We start from the raw sequence: 22,764 nt of genomic DNA, 5'->3' as shown, positions 1-22,764 counted from the left end.
CTTGGAAATCGAAACGCCAAAAAGTAAAATGCACATGGTAAATCTAAAATAACATCAAGCAAATCAAAACAAATATCTAAATGAAGTTGTACCAATGGGTTTTTTGGCATCGTAGTTGCTATAGTAAATGGTGTTGAAGGTGCATGCCTAAAGCTGAACTTGCCCTATCGTGAATAAAATAATGTTAAATCTAAAGAGTTGAGAAAATCTTTGAAGATTTCTTTAGATCCATGCAAACCAAAAATTTTCTTAGCAGCCAAACAAGGAAAATGAACAAACAGGGGAAAAGGGAATTGATGAATCAAGAAAAAAAGAATTTTCCTATATTAGAAAAAATTTGAGAGTAAAAGAATTTGAAAAATTTTGATGAGAAATGAAGTAAAAGAAGATAGTTCAAAGGTATAAATTGAGAGTGATTTTCCAAGAGAAAAACAATTGAAATAAAAGGTAAAGGGGTTTTTTTTAGGCTGCTTCATGGGTCATGGCGCTTGTTTTTTTGGTGGGTTATTTTAATCTTCCTTTATTTTATGGTTTTTTCTATTTTTAATTTATTTTAATTTGTTTTAAGTGATTACACTTTTTTGCTGGAATAATATGTGATTACATTTTAAAGAAGAAATTGTAAGAAATGACCCTTTTGATAAGCCCATTTCAGAAATAGCCATCAATATAAAGTTAACTATTTTTATCCAATTTTATCATGACTTGATAAAAATACCCTTGAAGCAATTTCAAATAAATTAAACCATTTATCACAATATTTCTTGCTAATTTCTCTGTCCAACATGCATCTGTTGTGCTCTTGATTTCTCTCTCTAACCAGCCAGCTCTTTTTAATTTTATCGATTTTTCTTTATTGCATCCATCTACTGTGCTCCAAATTTCTCTTTGCCACCATCAAACTTTCTTTAATTTTACCACCATCGTCATCTCTCTCTATCTATTTCTCGCCATATCATCATCAATTTACAAATCAAAAAGCAAAAATGACATCAATGTATGTTCTTTGGTTTATCGATTTATATTCACAGAACCCCAAAGTTGATAAGTTGAAGTTATCTAAGTGAAATCTGTAAATTAAAACACTGCTCAGAGTTGTTACATGCCATGCCTATATGCAACAACTCTAATGCACTTAGCCTTTAACAAATCTATTGAATATGGCGTGTTTTAAACATGAAGTTATGCACCTTAAACATGACGTGCAATAATTTTTTTTAACGTAACGTGTAACATTTTTTTTTAAATATGACATGTAACATGATCTCTATCTTTGTATTTATTAGGACATAAACTGTTGGAATTAAACACCTTAAACATGATATGTAGTAATTTTTTTTTCAGTATGACATCTACTAATTTTTTTTCAACATAACGTGTAATTTAGTCTTTATCTTTGTATTTCACTAAAACATATATCGTTGGAATTAAACATCTTAAACATGGTGTGTAACAATTTTTTTTTTCAATATGGCATGTAACTTGATCTCTATCTTTGTATTTTACAAAGACACAAACTCTTGGAGTTAAACACAACATGGCATGTAATAATTTTTTTTTAAACATAATGAGTAATAGCTTTTTTTTCAACATGATGTGTATCTTGGTCTCTATTTTTGTATTTCACTAAGGAATAAAGTCTGAGTTAAACACTTTAAATATGGCATGTAATCATTTTTTTTCAACGTAACGTACAATAATAATTTTTTTTGGGTTTTCTGGATTGGTCTTTTTGTCGAAGCCCTTACAGTAATTGCATACCACCAGTACATCCTTAGGAACACTGTTATAAAGGCTTTGGGATCCTTCCACAACTATCCCAACAATTAAAACAAAAAACAAAATTCTCGTCAAAAACCAAAATAGCATTGTCTCCACTTCTTTCTTTCTTTTTCTCCATTTGTTCATTTGTGAGTATCAGAGGATGATTATAATGATGACTTTTCATTTTTTTTCTTTTTCATTTTTCTTGTTTTTATAATTTAAATCTTTTGTTGTTAGCTTTTGCACCTTTGTATCATTGTTCCTGAGTAGTAGTGAAGTTATTTTTATTTCTAAAAGAATAACATTTTTTTAACACATAGGTTTCATTAAGGGTAAATTTATCTAGAATTTTTTTCTCTTGAGTAAAAATGATTAAAATTAAAAAGATGATTATTTTTTAAAATAGGTTATCTTTGGGGGTTAGAAAAAATTGTTCCCAATTTAACTAGTGCAACTAAATGAAAATGTATTAAGTGTTATATGATAAATTTAGTTCCATTAGAACAAACGCAGCAAAAATTATGCAGTAAAAGGTCAAAATGTTATAGTGTTTAATACTAATTTGTTGTGAAAATAATAAAATAATATAAAATAATTGTTCAAGATCTTACAAAATCAATATAATAAAGAAATAAATAAATTAAGCATGTTGAGAAGAACACAAAAAATTTATGCGATGGTCTTTAGATGACCTACGCCTGCATATGTATTAATAAAGAAGAAACAATCAAAATATTACAAGATTAGTCTCAAACTCACAAATCTTATTTCACTTACACTCAAGTCTGTTAGATCTAGACGTTCATTAAACTCTCTCTTGACTTAAATAATATTCTCTAATCTCATGTGAGTTTTTATAACATTAAGTACAAGTGTCTTTTCATAGTCTAATTAGAATTTGATATTCTAGATCAGATAGGATTGATTGTCAATCTAAGAGAATATACTAGAAATATTTAATTCTTTTTTGTTAATTTCAAGTAGTTAAGGAAGGACTTAATTTGTAGTCTATAATATTACACAGAGATTTTAGTTATTTTCACTTAAATTATTCCAGTAACTCACGTTTGAAGCAAAGTTTATGAAGTTAATTAAGTGTGCATACTGAAAAGTCCCAACAAGAGCATATGGTTTAAGTGTTTGGAGGAAAAGAAACCTTTTTTCCCAATAGTAACACACACACACACACACACACACACACACATATATATATATATATATTCCATCCTAGTTTTGCTTAAATTAGATGATGAATACAACTACTTTGAAATAAAAGTTCTTGAAAATCTTAAAGGACATAATTGTTGGGAGGTAGGCTTACCTTTTTAGACAAATGTTCCATTACCTTTTTGATCGAAAAAGCTTGCTTTACAAATCTTCCATAACAATAAGCCACTTGTTTGATGATGGTGAGTTTAATGCTTCCTCATAGGAAGATGGTTCATCAACATCCATAAGAATACCTAAGAAAGACTGACTTTCTATCTCGAATCATTTATGGGGTATTTGCCCATGTTCACTTTTTCACAACTATGAATCTTGGTGGAGCTCAAGTGGCGTACTCCCAATGTCCTCAACAGTCTCTTGGATAGGATATGGTTTCACATTCATTTCCTCATGTTACGATACACTTTCTTGAGGGTCATCCATCTTATAAAGCTCAAGGCTATCTTTAACTTCACTTATGCTTAAGAAGTCATCTTCTAGAAAATCAACATCATGAGATTCCATCTCAGTTAGCCCTCCATCAAGGTGTTCCCCATGTATCACGTAGCCCTTAAAATGTTCTGAATATCTAATAAATACATACATATTAGATTTAGGGCCAAGTTTCCCATACTTATAAGATAAATGATGTACATACCCTATATATCCCAAAGGACGTAAGCCTTCAAAATTGGGCTTACTTTCATTCCATAACTCATATGAAGTTGTGGGAATAGATTTTGAAGGCACACGATTAAGGATGTATGCTATGGTCAAAAGGGCATCTCCCCGAAAACTTATTAGAAGGTTGGCTTATGCCATCATTGACCTAACCATGTCTAACAAGGTACAATTCCTTCTCTCTACAACACCATTTTGTTACGGAGTTCTAGGTATTGTTAATTGTTGACGTATTATCTTTTCCACACATAATTCTTTGAACTAATAAAATAGGCATTCATGACCTTTATTAGTGCAAAAAACTTTAAGTTTCTTTTCTTTTTAATTCTCAACTTTTGCCATAAAGCGTTTGAAACAATTCAAAACTTTAAAACGATAAGACAACAAAAATATGGATCCATATTGTGATTAATCATCTATGAATGTAATGATATAAGATATGTCATTGCGTGCCTTTACATTCATAAACCCATAAATGTCTGAATGGACAAATTTTAGAAGATGGGTAACCCTTTTAACCTCCTCAAAAGGCTTTTTGTTGGCGTTACCAGTAAGACGTGGCTCACATGTGAGAAGTTTAACTTTGGTGAGTGAGCCCAATAGCCTTTCTCTAGTCAATCTGGATATTCTATTTTGCCTAATATGTCCTAATCTAGCGTACCCTTTCATAGAATCATCTATAACATTAGAAAAAGAATTTGAAACAAAAGCAAGATCATTATTAGAATACAAATCTAACATAATCAAACCATCTTTAAAATAACAATAACCAAAAAACGTGTTTTCTAGAAAAATAGACAAAGTATAATTCTCAAAGGCAAAATTAAATCTTAAACCCATCATTGCTAAAATTGAAAGTAGATTACATCATATGGATGGAGTATGAAGCACATCAAGTAGGAGCCATTTTTTCCCATTGTGCATTATTAGTTGGTAAGTTCCTACTCCTAAGACCTCTTTTTGCTTTTCGTTCCCTATCATGACAAAGTGACTACCCTTTGGTAAATGATGGTAATCTACATATCCTACACAGTTGTAGGTTATGTGCTTGGTTGCTTCTATATCTACAACCAACTAAGGAGAGAATGAGCTATAAACACATGAAAACATACATAAGTTCTAAAGCGATTTAAAGGACGAACCTTCTTAAGCTCAGTGCATTCCTGAGCAAAATGTCCCTTTTTACCATAGTTAAAGCATTTCAACTTGGACTTATCCTTTTTCTCACCATGCTTGCCTCTTTGAACTTGGTGACTCTATCACTTTTGGGCCTTAAATTTCTAGTTGTTTCTTTCTTTTGTTGTCTTTTTCACTTGGGAACATACCTTTTGTGATTTCCAACTTGAGTTATTAAGGTAGTGTTGTGGATAACTTCTCTATGCACTGCCTTAAGCTCTAAATTGTGGAAAATGTCATTAACAGACTTTATCCCTTCATTGTGTGTTAATACAGTTTAACATATCCTTATAATGGCTTAGGGAGTGACCTAATGATAGCTAAGACCTACTACTCATTTATGAGATCATTGCCAGCTACTTTCATCTCTTTTATCATGGTTGATATAGCCCTTAAGTGTTCAGTCATAATATGCTTAGAGTCCATCACATATTGATTGAACCTAAGTGCTAAGGCGTGAAGCCTCAAAGCTGTGGTTCCACCATACTTGAATTTCAATTTTTCTCACAACTATTTGGCAATTAGGAAGTTCTCAAACTCCTTAATGAGATTATTGTGCATGCAGCTTAACATGGCAAAGCGAACACTACGATCTCTCTTACACTAAATGTCATAGGCCTCTTGGACACAATAATGCTAGGCAGTGTTTCCAACTTCAGATAGGTTCATTTATTTGGTCAGATGATCGAGCAACTCTTACTCATTGAGAAGATACTGAACTTTCTTATGCAAGATATCATAGTTTTTGCTATCAAGTTTGGCATCTTTGGCTAAATCAACAATAATTTGTTTTGCAGCCATATCACTACTTCAGTGTATAAGATTTAATTAGGCACATATATAATTTTCTAATCAGTTAAGATTAGACATATTTTAATTTTTTACCTATATTACTAGTTTGAAAACTTTGCATGCATGCTACTAATCATCACCAATAGTATAAGCATCAATTAAAATGTCTAATCTTAATTTAACCTTGGATTATGGGAACAACTCCCACTATCTTAAGCATGGGAACAACTCTCACTTACCATATAATATAATGAGTTCTACTATAGAACCCTATTGATATTTTTAGATGCCTAGATCCAAAATAATATTACATGTAAAGTAAGCGTAAAATCACATCCCTTTACATGCCCTCAATAATTAATACAAATCTAAAATAAATTATATTATAAACAACCTACTACATCAATCTACACAAAATATACGAATGTTGCGCTTGCTTATACATATTTATTATTTTGGATGATCAAAAACTTCCATATAAATATTATGCACACAAAAAAAGCACTAAGTAGATTATGTTTTAGATGCTTCTAGGAAATACTATAATAGTCTCCTCGACAAAGCACCTTACTTCTGTAGTAATTTCCAAGAAACGCTAGAAAAGTCATAAACGGTCTCTCTTGAAACCAAGTCTTCTTTGAAAAAACTACTGAGATATATAATCACTGTACCGTCTTTTTGAATACAATTTTACTTAACAAAAAAGTAAAATAATTACATCATGCATTTTATAAATATTACCTAACAAGTAAGTAAAATAATTACATCATGCATTTTATAAAATTTATCTAATAAATAAATAAAATCATACAAAATATACTTATATGGCACATAGCATTTTACAACATATGTAAAATAATTGAGTTAACAAACATATGCTAAATTCATATATATGTTTTAGAAGAAAAATAATTTCTAATATATAACATATAAAATAAATGTGGTTAATTAATATATTAATTAACTATATATTTGTAACGCATGTGAATTTAATAAAATAGTAACATGCTAGAAACATAAATATTTTGAATTTTTTTTGTAAAATTTTAATTACCAAAAAAAATTATGATCATTCTGTAAAAAATAGAAACTTGTGGGGTAAAAATGTAATTAAGAAAAATATATCCATTGGCACCATGCGGCTACCTCATCAAGCCCTTTATGGCTATGTCTAGACCTTTTTGGTCTTTTATTATTTGCCACACTCTCATATCAAGGATGCTTCCTTGATGTAGTGATTAAAAGACATTATTTTAAAGTGTCAATGACTTTGTTAGTACAGGTTTGAATCTTGCTCGTTGCATTTTCTTTTCCTATTTTTTTTTTGTTTTGTTGCCATGCATAAGGCGCCACGTGTTTCTCATTATTTTGTTTTGTTTTGTTGTAATCCATAAGGTGCCATGTGACCTCAGACCAATACACCTGTTTGCACTGGATTAAAACATACTCTTTCCCATATCAATTTCAACAACTATTATAAAGTTATACATAATAAATCAGTACCAACAATTTAAATTAAATAAAATCATAATCTAAACACACTTTCAAAATAAACACCAATTAAATGATGAAAGTAAGCCAAAACCTACTCTAATACCCCTATTGGGAGGTGAGTTTACCTTTTCAGATAAATATTCTACTCCCTTTCTGATCGAAAAAGCTTATCTTACAAATCTTCCTTCATGCACACAATAAGTTCTTCACTCTCATTGTTATAAAGCAGCTATTAGAGTCATCCACGAAGAATTACATGTTCCAAAATCCTTTGGTCTTTGATGGTGCCTCAAGAATGAAGAGAAAAAAAAAAGAGAAAAGAGGTTTTAGTTTTTTTGTCTTATAGAACAACTAACTTTCACTCTTAGTTGCGTAAAATTCAATACATCTATTCACTATTTATAAACCTATTAAAGATATAGAGATAGGATATTACTTTTAAATTTAAATATAATAGATAGATAATTCTTATTTAAATTTAAACTAATTAAATTTAAATTTATATCCTATCTCAAATATTTATTTTTAATTATTTAATTAAAAATATCATAACAATATCTAATATTAATTATCCACAAATAATTAATAAAATCACATATTATATGAATACACCACATTTAAATGCAACAATAATTAACCTCAATAACTTTCGATTTAGTATAGCCCTTTTCCAAAAAAAAAAAGGTTTAGTATAGCTCACAGCTTTGGGCTTATCTTAGGTCGACCTCTGCATCTAGTGATTTGGGCTTACCTTAGATGGTTATGTGCAAAGGATTTTATTTTATTTTTTTTGGTCTAATTATTATTAGTTCCTACCCCTTTAATTCCTTCCAATTTTGCGGAGCAACAACGTGCTTGATCACATGGAACAATGAATTAAGATTACATCTCAAAATCTATTAGATTCTGACTACTTTGAAACTTATTATTAATTGCAAGACAGATAAGCCAATACAAGACTCAGAAGAAATGAGTTTCCATTTAAAACTTGACAAAGTGGGGGTTGTTGCTGCCAAAAATGTAATTGCAAAAATAAAGTTACAAATCCATTATGTCACTAATAGAAGCAAAAAGTTCACGTCGTATTCTCTGATAATTGGTGCTTAATTAGGTTTCATTAGTTGGGTTGATATTTTTGCTTTTGCTATATATTTTTTTTCTTATTTTATATTTATTTTCTGTTGAATTTTTTATGCCAAATAATGAGACCATAAACAATATATCAAGCAATCTAATACAATAAGCACAAATTAATAAAAACTAATAAGGTAAAAGATTTTTATTATTTAAGTCGAATACAAAGATTTTTCATTACATAAAAGTCATTTATAAGGAGCAATTTCATGTTGTGATATTGTAATGTGTTCAAAAGGTTTAAATTTCACGATTAACTTTACACAATTTTGAGTTAAGAATCCTAACATTGGAGTCCATGGTATACGAATTTGATGCAATCAAGGTTGATGTTTCAAATAGTTTGAATTGTTAAGAATATTAATTACCTGTAAAGATTAAACTAAACGCTAATGAAATTTTGAAGTGATATTAACGATTACTTGCTTAAGGATTATATTTTTGAAATATTTTGACTTTACAATTGAAGAAACAAGTTTTTTTTTTTTGTTTTTCAATTGTTGTCTGCCTAAGTGAAATAGGGTAATGAAAATTACATAAGAGGACGAATTAATTTAACATGCAGTTGAATTAAAAGTTTAAGAAAGAATATAGTATTTAATATTTTCAAAATTTGTTCATGATCATTTACATATTAAATAGTGATAATTATGTAACTTTAACTTTTTTAGTTGAACAAAAAATAATATAAAAGTTTGTATTTAACTTTTGGAGGATGAGATTATAATGTTTGAGTTGTTTAAAAAATAAAAACAAATTACATGTAATAATGAAAGAAATTTAGAAACTTTGTGGGGAGCGATCACCACCCTAGTCTTCCATTCTTGTTTGTTGTTTCCAGCAGCATCAGCTTTGTACAGCTTTCTTTTGGAAAGGAAATGAAGGTCAGGTTGGTGTTAGTTGAAACCTCCAATCCACATAACTATATACAGCCTGACCAAATAGCTGCCATAAATGACTTATGAATTCGACTTATGGGATGAGAAAAGATTATATCACTCATCAATCATACAAAAATCAGACAAAACCTAAGTCGAATGGGTCTATTTTTTCAGTATCAAAGTCAGAGCTTTTCTCTTATAGGATCATGGAAATTAGAAAGTTGAATGATTGTTTATCAACTTTCGATCTATAGAAATCGTCTTCTACACCAAAAATCAATTGCAGGCGTAAAACATTCAAAATCCAAATTGAAAATAATAGTTTATCATGAATTGTTTAATAAAAAAATCACACGTACCAAACAAAAATCATTTTATCAACCTTTTGAAATGGTTGAGAATTGTTACTTTATAATTATTGATGACCCCAGAAATATGGAATTAACTATAATATACGAGATAATGGACAACGCAACCACGTACATGTCTCTTAAATAGTGATTTCAAATAACACTTGTTGATTATATAATTAATTTGATCAAGAAAAAGGGATTAAAACAACTCTTTGAGTCGGAAATCGATGCAATTGTCAAATATCTAAATACTAATGCATTGCATACAAGTTTAACAATGATTTGCTAACAAAAATAAACAATAATCCAAATGATTAAAAATATACTAAAAGAATAAGAAAGATAAAGGAAGGAAGGAGGCAAAACCGCGCATGCATTTGGCATAATGAAAGCAACCAAAAGCAGCAGCGCCAATGCCACTTAATGCCCCATGTTCTGATATTTTAGGAATTACATAAAATATTGATTAATGGTCACGTTTGACCACACCACGTGAGCTCAATTCTTAATAATTCAATAGATTACAAAAATGTCATTATGTATCTATGCATATTTATATTTTAGTTATTTTTATACACCGTCAATGGAACGCAAAAACTCTACAAATTAATTCAAAATTTATCACCTTTTTGTACTTGTTTTTACTTCGTTCATTCTTTAATATTTAATTATGCAATTAATGTTAATTTTTTTTCAATTTGAAAATGAGGATTCAACCTAATTTGTTGAATGGAAGATGGATGTATTTATTATTACGTTAAATGTTTATGTGCTATATGCCAAGGGTAAAGGATCTTTCAATATAGAAGGGATATCTAGATTTTATTATATATATTCCTAATCCTAAATTATTTCCTCAAATTGTTGCTTTTCTACTTAGAATTTTTTTTAACATAACTTGTAAACTAAATATAGCATAATATTTTTATTTGGTATAATACTTGAAAAGGCCCTTAAGCTATTTGAAAAAAATTTAAATAAGTCAATATTCTTCTATTGTATTCAATCAAGGCCATAAATTTATTTTAAATTAAATAAATATTTATAATTAATGGTTAGTTAATTTTCATTTATCAAATATCATTTGTCATTTATATTCACGTGACTTTGACATAAAAGATGAAAATGTCACATGGACATGTCATCATGCCATGCTATTATATATCTATTATGGCATATTACCATATGACGTCAACAATATATAATATCAAATGACAAGTACTATTTTAATTAATAATAATTAATCAACTATTAATTATAGTAATTTATTTTACTCAAAATAAAAATATATCAATTTGATTGAATTTAATAAAAATTTATTTAAATTTTTTTAAATAGTTCAGAGTTTTTTTAGATATTATTTTTTTTAAGAGCGTTTTTATTAACACAAGAGCCATTGTGCTAACTGCAGTCCCCATGATGTTTGCTTAGAGACTTCTGGTGACATACAATAATTGACCAGTGCAATATCATTAAGGCATGGTCACAAAAGTGACATACCACTTCACAGAAGCATAACGGTAACTCGTCCCTGATGAGCTACACCCTAAGGGAATGAGCTCTCTACCCTTTTCCCCAGCATCCTGAACAAAACAAAAACAATGGTTTTTCTTAGCTATTATGTCTTGTTATTTGAATTAATTGAGACTTTTAGCTTTTCTTTTATCAATGTATTAAAATTAATAAATTACATAATTTGAGTGCACCATTAATTATTCTACCCGACGGCTATGGCATTGGAAAAAAAAATTGCCATATCTTATTATCTTTAAATAGCAAAAAATTGATGCATGATACTGGCTTGGATATCATTTTCTTTTTCCTCCCTTTTTATTGTTTTTTTTCCTCTTACACTTTCCTTTCCGTCTGGCATGGTTAGAGCAGATTTCGCCTCAGATTTCATTGAGCCAGAGCGGTAGTTGCTTAGAATGGATATGGTCCGAATGTGCAAATCAAACAATTGTGCCTGCTTACGTTACGTCACCCCAAAGGGTGGGAAGGAAAGAGAAAGAAAACAATACGAAATCAAAATTGTTGAACTTTCTGTTTTATATATATGGTTCTAATATTTCCTTCGTTTTTTATCTTTTACGTGATGCATTTCCAAATAAGAAAAGATAGTTCCTCTGCCTCATCATTTTCTTTATCCATTTTTTTATGCCTTCTTTCTTTTTTTTAAACACTTAATACCTTCATGTTTATATATCTTAAATTAATTGCTTCCCTTTTTTTTTTACTTTTTGACATTAAAAACTAAGCAACATCAATTATATTAAAAGAACTTCAAAGTTTTGATATAAAATACTCTTATAATCATTTTTCTAAAATTTTGTAAAAATAAAATAGAGAGATACAAAATGGAATGGAGAGAGTAATTCTCTTTTGAGGTGACTATAAGTCAAAAGGAAAGAATTGTATTAAAACTATTAACTTTTGTTTTCGGTATTATATTTATTTTTCACGTGTATTTAATGGCCAAGGGGTTTTCAAATTGAACAGTTATAGTTTATTGTCGGAACAACAACCAAAACAATGATCAGAGCTTTCCAATTGCATCCTTCTTACCCAAAAAAAAAAAAATGATGCATGTTGTTTGTCCAAAATAAATAAATAATAATAATAATAGAGCGTGTCATGAATGCAACCCAAAATTAAATTTAATCGCTTGTCTATAGTTTCAATTAATTAAAGTAAAATATTGTAGGCTAAACCTTGCAAAGGATGGTCTCAAATTAATTATTGGAAAAAGAAAAGAACAATAGAAAATTAATATAAATCAAAATAGAAGATATTTTATTTATTAAATTGAGTAAACATGGTTCACGCAAGAGTTACTTTTGAAAATTCAAAGCATGTGGAATGAATTTCAGGTTGCTGGTCCAACAATAATTTTCAACTGTATATGAGATGACATTCAACTGCCAGTCAAGGAATATTCAGCAGGCCTCAGTATTTGAAAGCCTAGTTAATTAGACACCGTTGCCTAGGTTGGACCATGACCGCTAACGGTATAGCAACGAGCCTCGTCGGATTTTAGCTTGAAAGGCACCGCCGCTGCCACTACGCAACGCTTATAGCAAGCCACAACAACTACACAAAGAAAGGAATCACATCGAGCAAAAAAATTAGTGGTTTAAACAATGTCTGGTTACGTTTCTCAAACCTTGTGAAAAATGTGATATGAGGCGAGTGAACAGGCTCAAGTGCTGTAGTTTTGTGTTTTTTTTTAAAATTTTTTTTCTCAATCAAGTTATTGATTTATTAGAGAAAAGTTCATTTCAGACTCCAATCCATGGCCTATCAGTGGGGCGGCACACCAATTCACACTACACAAACATCCTCAGCAGCAAACGTTACCTGAGGGGGCACATCATCCTTCATACATCAGCATTATGTCACGGGGCGATTCTTAAGACCACTCTCCGTGCGGCCTTGGGCTCAACCCTTATCTCGGTACTAGAACCCAAGTCAGCCTCAGTGCTTCAGCACTTACTCAGCAAGCACCCAACTCCCACCCGATGGCTTTAAGCCTGCAAGCAAGCTTGCATAAAAGAGAAAGGAAGACAAGAGAAATACTAGCAAAGAGAAGCTAAGCTTGTATTAAATGAATTGAATTACAATGTATTCAATGGGATGATTTACACAAGGAGCATGGGGTTATTTATAGCCAAGGTTCCCCACACATTTCCCTCCAAAGTTTTCAATTCAAAGTATTCCCCCCCCAAAATATTTCCCTCCAAAACATTTGGGAGGTTCTAGAAGTTCGGTTGGGAGGGAAAATTTGAATTTTCCAGCAGCCCTTTTAGAAGTTCGGTTGGGAGGGAAAATTTGATTTTCCAGCAGCCCCCTTAAATGGGTCTAGTGGGCTGGCACCCTCTTGGGCCTCTTGGCGGGTCTGGACTGTGTCACCTTTTGGGCCTCCTGGTGGGTCTGGACTGTGGCCCGTGACACCCTCCCCCACCTAAGCTGGCAGCGTCCTCGCTGCCGTGTGGAAGGCGTTAATCCAATCTTGGAACTGCCACAAATCTTCTGCAGACTCCCAACTAACTTCACTCTCGGGCAATCCCTTCCATTTCACCAGGTACTGATGTTGAGGCATGTGATGCTTCCGTCGAAATATTCTATCGGCCAGCACTTCTTCTACCTCTTTGTCGTACGCTGCTCGAATGCCTACTGGTGCCCTGTTGCTCACCTTCGGCTAGGGTCCTCTTTATCTGCATGGTAAGGCTTCAGCATGCTGACATGAAATACCGGATGCACCTTTGGCTTGAGCGGCAAGTCCAACTTGTATGCCACCTGGCCGATTCTCTTGATTACCCGATATGGGCCCTCGTACCTTCTAACAAGGCCTTTGTGCAAGCCTTTGTTCCTCAAAACAAGGTGTAGCTTCACCATCACCATGTCCCCTTCACTGAAGTGAGCTTCCAGTCGGGTTTGTTCTGCCCACTTCTTTGCCCTTTTTGCAGCTTTGTGGAGACACGTTCGAGCTAAGTCCCGCTGCTCTTCCAGCCCCTAGCGGTTTTGTATGCCGCTGGTGCGACACCTGTATAGCCCACGGCAATGGCACTTGGTGTGTGGGGTTGTTGTCCAATCACGATTTCGAACGGGCTTTGACCGGTGGACTCGCTGCGCTGTAGGTTATGCGAGAATTGTGCTATGTCAAGCCACTTTGGCCAGTCGGACTGCGTGCCCCTCACGAAGTGCCTTAAGTAGAGCTCCAGCAATGCATTCACCCGCTCGGTTTGTCCATCCGTCTGTGGAGGTTGCTGGTGGAAAAGCACAATCAGACCCCAACATCTTAAATAATTCCGTCCAGAATTTTCCCGTGAATCGGCCATCCCGATCGCTGATGATGGTGTGCGGAACGCCCCAGTATTTGACAATGTTCTTTAAGAACAACTTGGCTGCTTCTTCCGCAGGACATTCTTTTGAGGCTGGTATAAAGGTGGCATATTTCGAAAATCTATCCACCACCACCATAATGCTACTGAACCCATCTGCCTTGGGCAGCCCCATGATGAAATCCATGCTTACGCTGTCCCATGGTTTTTCTGGTATTGGCAGTGGGTTGAGTAATCCCCTTGGTTGCTGCTGCTCAACCTTGTCTTGTTGGCACACCAAGCAGGTCCGCACATAGCTTTCAATGTCATCTTCCATTCTGGGCCAGTAATAACTGGCGCTTACCAATGCCATCGTCCGATGCATCCCCGGATGCCCTGCCCAAGGGCTGTCGTGGCATTCTTTCAGTAGCTGTTTCCGCAAGCCCCCATGCTGCGGAACGTAGAGCCTATTGCCCTTGGTGTACACTAGCCCCTCTTTTACCCAAAACCGCCTGGTCTTGCCTACCGTGGCATGCTCCAGTATGGATTGCGCGGTCGGGTCGCTTGCCATGCCATCCCGAATGTGAGGTAGCAGCTCTGTGCGCACTTCACTGATGGCAGCCAGTGTAGCCTTTCTGCTTAAGGCGTCAGCCACGGAGTTAGCCTTGCCTGGCTCATACTCCAGCTCATAATCGAACTCTGCCAAGAAGTCTTGCCATCTGGCTTGTTTCGGGCTTAACTTCTTTTGGCTTTGAAAGTAGGATGTGGCCACATTATCAGTCCGCACTACAAATTTGGCCCCCAATAAGTAGTGCCGCCATAATCGCAAGCAATGCACCACTGCCGTCATCTCTTTTCCTGAACTGTGTACCGTCTCTCGGTATCGTTCAGTTTTCGGCTTTCATACGCGATTGGATGCCCATCTTGCATCAGTACCCCGCCAATGGCAAAGTCACTTGCATCCGTATGTACCTCGTACGCAGTATATGATCCGGCAATCTCAGCACCGGTTGTTCACTCATTGCCTGTTTCAGCCGATCAAAGGCATGTTGGCTTGCGGCATTCCATTCACACCCGGCCTTTCTTCAGCATGTCCGTTAGTGGTGCCGCAATGCTTGAGTATCCTTTGAAACCGTCGGTAGTAGTTGGCTAACCCAAGGAAGGATCTCAGCTCCCTTACCTTGGCAGGCGGTTCCCATTCCTGGATAGCACTTACTTTGGACGGGTCCATCCGGATTCTGCCATCCCCCACAATGTGCCTAAGAATGGCACCTCATGCAAACCAAAGCAACTTTTTCCTTTTTCACGAATAGCTCATGTTGTCTAAGAGCCTCAAAAACAAGCCGTAGGTGTTCAACATGGTCTTGTAATGAGTGGCTATAGACAACAATATCATCAAGGTATACAACTACGAATTTGTCAAGAAAGGGTTGTAATACCTTGTTCATCAAAGTACAGAATGTTGCTGGTGCATTGGTTAATCCAAATGGCATAACCAAGAATTCGTATGCCCCATAGCGAGTCACGCAAGCTGTCTTGGATATGTCCCCCGCAGCTATCCTCACCTGGTAGTACCCCGATCGTAAGTCCAACTTTGAAAACCAGCGTGCATTGCCTAGCTGATCGAACAAGTTAGCTATAAGCGGGATCGTGTACTTGTTCTTGACCGTGAGCTTGTTCAAAGCTCGGTAGTCCATGCATAGCCTTAAAGACCCGTCATGTTTCTTCTGAAACAACACGGGAGCTCCGAAAGGGGATTTGGATGGCCTGATAAATCCAGCGTCAATAAGCTCCCCAAGCTGCTTTCTCAGTTCTGCTAGCTCGGGAGGCGCCATCCGATATGGTGCCTTGGCGGGCGGCTGTGCCCCTGGCACTAGCGATATGATGGTCCACTTCTCGTGCGGGAGGCAAGTGGCCTGGTAGCTTAGGAGGCATTACATCTTGGAATTCCTCCAGCACCTCTAGGACTTCTACCGGTGCCTTGTTTATATTGCCGGGGGTGTCTTCTAGACTCAGCACCGCAGCAAATGTCTGCTCACCTTTGCGCATGCCCTTGGCTAGCTGCATGGCAGACAATGTTTTTGTTGGCTGAGTACGTCCTCGTCTGACTGGCACTACACATTGCCTCCTTTGATCCAAGATGCAAATGCAATCGTTGTGCGGCACGAGAACAGCTTGGAGTCTGTCTGGAAGCCGATCCCCACGGCTACATCATAATCATCCATCGGGATGATCTCGATGTCCACAGCTCCATGCCACTGGCCAAGTTGCACATCGATCCCCTTGGCAATGCCCTTCGTGCGCACTCTCTTGGAGTTCACAGTTTTTACCCAGCCGCCTGCGCTATTAGATTTGATGCCTAGGTTAGCAGCACATTGTTCGGATACGAAGAGTTCAGAAGCTCTCGTATCCATCAGTGCTTCCACCGATTGTCCTGCTATGATCATATCAGCATACATGAGCCCCTTGGCTCGATTACTCGTCTTGCTTACTGCCCCAGCAGCACTGAGCCCAATCGCGCTGCCTGGTCTGATTGTGGCTCCTCCTCCGAGGCTATCGCCACTAGCTTGTGTGCGCTTGGGCAATCTCGGACCCGATGTGTCCGTCACACAAAGCAACCCGTCGGTTGGTCTCCTTGTTTCTGAAAGATCTCCATTTTGAGGTAGAATTACCTCTCCATTCGATTGTGGCTTGCCCTCGCCACCATCCTTAGGCTGGTTATCTCTGTCCGCCCAGCCCTTATCTTTGTACTGCCTATTTTTATCCGCCATCCTTACCTTTATCCTTTGGCTTGGATGGCGTAGGTTTGTCCTTGTCGGCTCGAGAGTAATCTACCAAGCTTCAGCCACTGCCATGGCTCGAGTGAGGTCTTGCACGCCTCGCCTCTGCAACTCTTGCTTGGCCCATGGTTTCAAACCATCCATGAAGGTGAAGAGGGCCTCCCTCTCCCCTAGATCACCCACTTGAAGGGCCAGCTCGCTGAACTCCTTCACATAGTCCGGATCTCCCACGTTGGACCAGCCTACGCAGCTTGCCCTCGCCTCATCCATGGCGTATTCGGGGTAGAATTGCTGGCGTAACTCCCGCTGGAAATCTGCCCACGTGAGTACCGGTGCTCCACCGAGCCTATCATCGCACCGCCTCCTCCACCAAAGCAGTGCTGTATCTCCCAGATACATGGATGCCGCAATGATTCGACGGTCATCCATCACGATCCCAGTGGCTTTGAAGTATTGCTCAAGCCCCCAGAGAAAGTTGTCTATTTCCTTGGCATCCCTCCGGCCTCGAAATTCTCTCGGCTTAGGCACATCTAGCCTTACTTCTGTGTGTGCAGCAGCCTCTCGGCCACTATTGGCCCTTGCTGTCCGCACTTCCTCCTTCAATTCATCCAGCTCCCGCCTCAAGGCTTCCATTTCTCTCGCCAGTTGGGCGTTTCGTTCCATGGCCGTCTCAAAGGTCTCCCTCATCATCAATTGGACTTCTCCTTTGAGTTCCTCGTCCCGAGCATGAAGCTCTTCCATGTGCTCCTCCTGCACATCGAGGCGGTCACGGGTCTCGCCCACAGTCACCTCCACCCTTGATAGCCTGGCATCCAGCCCAGGGATCGGGTCTCGTGAGGTAGATTTTGCCTTCCGACCAGCACGCGTCTCTCTAACCTCGAGAGTTTCCTCCGGCATGCTTGATCCACTGGTAGCCATTCCTTCCTTTCAATCACCTCCTACTTGCTTTGGGGAATTTCGTCGAGCACCTGGGTCGCAGACACTTCCCTCTTGGATTGGAATTTTGTCGAACACCTGGAGTGCAACGGCTCTGATACCAACTGTCACGGGGTGATTCTTAAGACCACTCTCCGTGCGACCTTGGGCTCAACCCTTATCTCGGTACTAGAACCCAAGTCAGCCTCAGTGCTTCAGCACTTACTCAGCAAGCACCCAACTCCCACCCGATGGCTTTAAGCTGCAAGCAAGCTTGCAAAAGAGAAAGGAAGACAAGAGAAATACTAGCAAAGAGAAGCTAAGCTTGTATTAAATGAATTGAATTACAATGTATTCAATGAGATGATTTACACAAGGAGCATGGGGTTATTTATAGCCAAGGTTCCCCACACATTTCCCTCCAAAGTTTTCAATTCAAAGTATTCCCCCCCCCAAAATATTTCCCTCCAAAACATTTGAGAGGTTCTAGAAGTTGGTTGGGAGGGAAAATTTGAATTTTCCAGAGCCCCCTTACATGGGTCTAGTGGGCTGGCACCCTCTTGGGCCTCCTGGCGGGTCTGGACTGTGTCACCTTTTGGGCCTCCTGGTGGGTCTGGACTGTGGCCCGTGACAATTACACTGGGAACATAGTGAAACACTATTGACCAAAGACCGATTCATTTCTTTTTGACAAGAAATAGAATTTCCTTTTCGTCCCATAGCTTACTATGAAAGACCAAGCCAACCATGTTAACCAAAGGGAAGCATCGCACACCATAAGCTTCCTCTTCTTAACGCCACTCCAACTTGAAGAGTATAATATTAATAAGCTTCATTTGATCAAAATATGTCCTTTTAAATGAATTAATTAATAATAAGGAATACAACATAAAAATTGCTCAAAATTCTCCGAATAATGAATTTTAAAGGAATTTGTATTGACATTTTTCAAAAAATTATCTTGAGAGAAAAAATAATTTAACAGATACATCAACGTGTTGGGAGAGCCCTAAAAGATTATTTTAATAGGTGGGATAATTTTAAATAGTAAGAAATAGTATTGCAAAATAAATAAAATAAAATTATGAAATTCGGTAAAAAAAGTAAAAGAACGTAATATAAAAATAATTAATTGTCTTAAAGAATATGAAAATTGCATCATTACTTTATAATTGATTCCATCACACATTTAATTCTAATTGTGCAAGTAAATTAAAATCCAACTAATGGTTGATTTGCTCAATGTAATTTATGAATAATTACTTCAATACTATATTTAAATATTTTTAAAGTATCTCTATCACTTTTATTATCTTGTTTCTAATCAATAAAATTTTATGATAAGAATTATTGAAATTTTTTTTCATGTAGAGTTGAAGTCTAACCAAATTACTATCTTTTATTTTTTTTTCCACATATCAATAGTAATTTATGAAATATCAATTAAGGAGTAAGAAACTTTTTGTGAAGGCCATAAAAAATACCCTTATCAGTCTCTATCTTAAATAAATTCTATGATATAATTAGGATTTTCTCTATTTAATTTCAAGTAAAGTTGTAATTTAACCACATTACTCTTTTGTAACTAATGATAAACATATAATTAGATATAAATTTGCAGGTGTTTATCAAATTATAGAATTGTTTTTTGAAAGGTAGCTATAGAAATTTGTTCATTTAAGTTTATAATACTTGACATGGAATTTAATTTCACGTGTATATCACACATAAAATAAAGACCAATAACTAAAAAGTGGACAAAAAATATCTAGAGCAAAAAGTGAAAGGTGGAGAATGGAAGTAGGCTCACCTAGTTGGTTAGAAATCCACTCTTTTGAAACGACTAAAAGAAAGATATAGGAACGCCTCGAGTTTAATCGAGTCGTTCTTACTCTCCTTAAGAGAGATAAGATTTACAGTTTGAACATATAAGTTCTTTCAAAGAGATAAAGAAAGCCTATAATTAAACCAAAACAGCTTTTATAAATAAAATATAAAATATAGATGATATAATAATAAAGGAGGGAGTGTCCTGAAAAGATAATAAATGAATATCAATGATGTTATAGGAAAGAAAATTGATAAATTACATTATGTAGGCTTTTAAAATTACTTAAAGTTTTCAACATTTTTCATTAAAAGTAAACGATAAATAAATGAGTTACAAAAAATTAGAATCTGTGAACATATTCTTTAATCCAAGTTTACCAACAAACAAAAATCAGTTGTGGGGACTATAACAACTCCAAGTATTTGGAGGTACAGAGGTGTTGCCGAACACTTATTTGAATTTGTTGAAACCCGAACAAATAAAAAATGTAGTTGTTCCCTTTCCAATGTTAGATACCTAACATTGACATTATTTGAATATTTTAATTTTACTGTCCATTTCTCCGACCAAATTATGCACCGATCACATGGGACTTTTTTGTTTTGATTTGGAGATGAGAAGGTTCCACACAAAATTTTATGTCTAATTTTTTTTAAAAAAAAGAAAATTAGGAAATAATAATTTTGATTTATTGGATACTTGAAGTATAATCTCTGAAAACTTTTAAATAGAAGAAAATTCTTCTCATTCTTCCTTTTGGAAAAGGTTTGAAAGTCTTGAAATTTTGATTCTTCGATGAGTTCTTCAGAATCTTCGAATTTGATTTCCTGAAGTTCTCGAGACTTCACTTATTTTATCAATTTCTTGAGAATTTTGAGATTTAATTTCTTGAAAGTCTTTGGAATTCTTGACATCTCAATTCTTTGATATTGATTTCTTGATTTTGAGGAATGAGATTTTGATTCTTTAGAGATTTTTTTTTTATTTTTGCTAGACTTTTAGAGATTTTGTTTCTCATATCTTCCTTGTTAGAACTCTAGTAACTTTGCTCTTCGCCTATTTGTTCTTGGACTTGTGGGAGCTTTACAAGTTTTTATTGTTTTAATTAGTCATCAGTTTTGTTGGCAACAATTGAAACAGATAACAACTGAAATTAGTCTAAGATGTGATACACTGTCTTTAAAGATAATTTTTACCTTTTCAGAATAGGAAACTCAGTATAAAAAGATTAAAGCAGTAATACCTAAAATTTAACAAATTCTTCTTGAATAATTGAATCTAAATTCAACAGACTCATCTTAAATAATTTGTACAAACTATCAGGGATATAGAGAAAATAAAGAAGAAAGAATCCAGTAAGGCTAAACAGAGAAGAGGAAGAAAAGAAAATTGATGTGTGTTGAGAATGAACGTAAATGTTAATATTTATAGGGAGGAACGACTCAGAGAAAATCAAAAAATAAAACATTTTGTGATTAGGAAACTATTCTATAATGGTATAAAAATATTTTGGAAAATATTTTCTAATAAAAAAAATTCTATAACGTTATAAAAATATTTTGAAAAATAATCAAATACCAAATAAAGCCTCTAATAGTTTATTTGTAATAGTTTATTTTATAATGTTGGCCGAATCAAAAGCAAAATCAAATTCTATTTTCCAAATATTCTGAAAACAATCAAACACCAAGTCAAGTCCTTTAATAGTTAATTTTGTAATAGTTTATTTTATAATATTGGTTGAATCAAAAACCAAATCAAATTCTATTTTCCAACCATGGTATAAGAAGACTTGGCCAAGGAAATAAAAATGTATTACCAAGGTACAAAAATATTACTTGGGCCTAATTCACATGTATACTCGTGTGCATGGGAGAATTCGCATTTTCTCAAGACTTGGCTCAATCTTGTGTGCGTGTGAGATCACTTTTTTTTCTTAAGTTTCAACCAGCCCATAATGAATTTACGTATATAAAGCACTAATATCTACCTAGGCAATGTAGGATAAAAACTTTATAAAATATCACTATATATCCAACAATCCCTCATATATTTCATAAGGTTTCATAATAGAAAGTTTTTGCTAGATCTAATCTCACTCGAATCTAATACATTGAGATTGGTGCTTTTTAAGCTATGAATCAGACTTAGAAAGAATGAAATATAAATCATAAAATTTTAGTGAAGTTTATAACTTATACGAATAAAAATTTTTTTATGTGAAATATGATTTTCATCATTTACATCACATCTCTACAATTTCTATTGTTCAACACGGTTTTACGTAAGTAAGCCATACTCATACTTAATTATTCATAAGTGCTTTAGAGAATTTGCCACAATTCTCATAGGAGTGACCCCACATCACACTTCTATAAGTAATTCCATTAAATGTATACTGCAATTTAATACACTACTCATAAAGAATGTGAAATTCATTAAAAGTTTAACTCAACCTCTCATTTATTGCAGTTTTGCACTATTTACATATCATAGGGAGACAATAATTTTAATAGTGCATCAATTTATCAACTAATAACTTGTTATTATTGATATGACCCTAATCCGTAAGATCGCCACTCACATAAGTTGGGTTGCTATTATCGTTGATTTTTTCTCAATTAGCTTAAATTTCATTCCTCTTGATGTATCATTAATTAATTCAGAAGTTTAGCCAAATTCAGTTCTAACTTCACATAAGTAATTGACATAATTCTATCTCTAAGGAGCTATTTGACTACATCATATCTTAAATGAATGTATCTGTTTTTACTATTAAAAATTTTATTTTTTATAATAGCTATTGCCGCTTGACTATCACAATGCATGGACGCAGAAGGTGTTGATTTCATTCACAACGAAATATCTGTTAAGATGTTTCTTAACCACTCAACCTCATTGCAACCAATTTTAAAACTACAAATATTTAGCAATTAT

General features: G+C 34.7%; 1 protein-coding gene across 1 annotated transcript; it reads right to left on the bottom strand.

Moving 5' to 3' along the window:
* Positions 1-17,132: 17,132 nt before the first annotated feature.
* Positions 17,133-18,080, bottom strand: LOC149527514 (uncharacterized). The gene has a single exon (XM_089782556.1). It carries the CDS (start codon positions 17,997-17,999, stop codon positions 17,133-17,135), a length of 867 nt encoding a protein of 288 aa, XP_089638682.1. The 5' UTR covers positions 18,000-18,080.
* Positions 18,081-22,764: the final 4,684 nt, after the last annotated feature.

Source organism: Theobroma umbraticum, unplaced genomic scaffold (genome assembly GCF_002168275.2).
Source record: "Theobroma umbraticum cultivar Fairchild unplaced genomic scaffold, ASM216827v3 scaffold_56.0, whole genome shotgun sequence".
In the NCBI taxonomy this organism is placed as follows: domain Eukaryota; kingdom Viridiplantae; phylum Streptophyta; class Magnoliopsida; order Malvales; family Malvaceae; genus Theobroma; species Theobroma umbraticum.
Note: the sequence above shows the minus strand (reverse complement) of the source record. Positions and strands in the feature narration are given on the sequence as shown.

Excerpts from the sequence above, each read along its gene's own strand:
- LOC149527514 (XM_089782556.1), bottom strand. The coding sequence starts at position 17,999 with ATGGCTACCAGTGGATCAAGCATGCCGGAGGAAACTCTCGAGGTTAGA.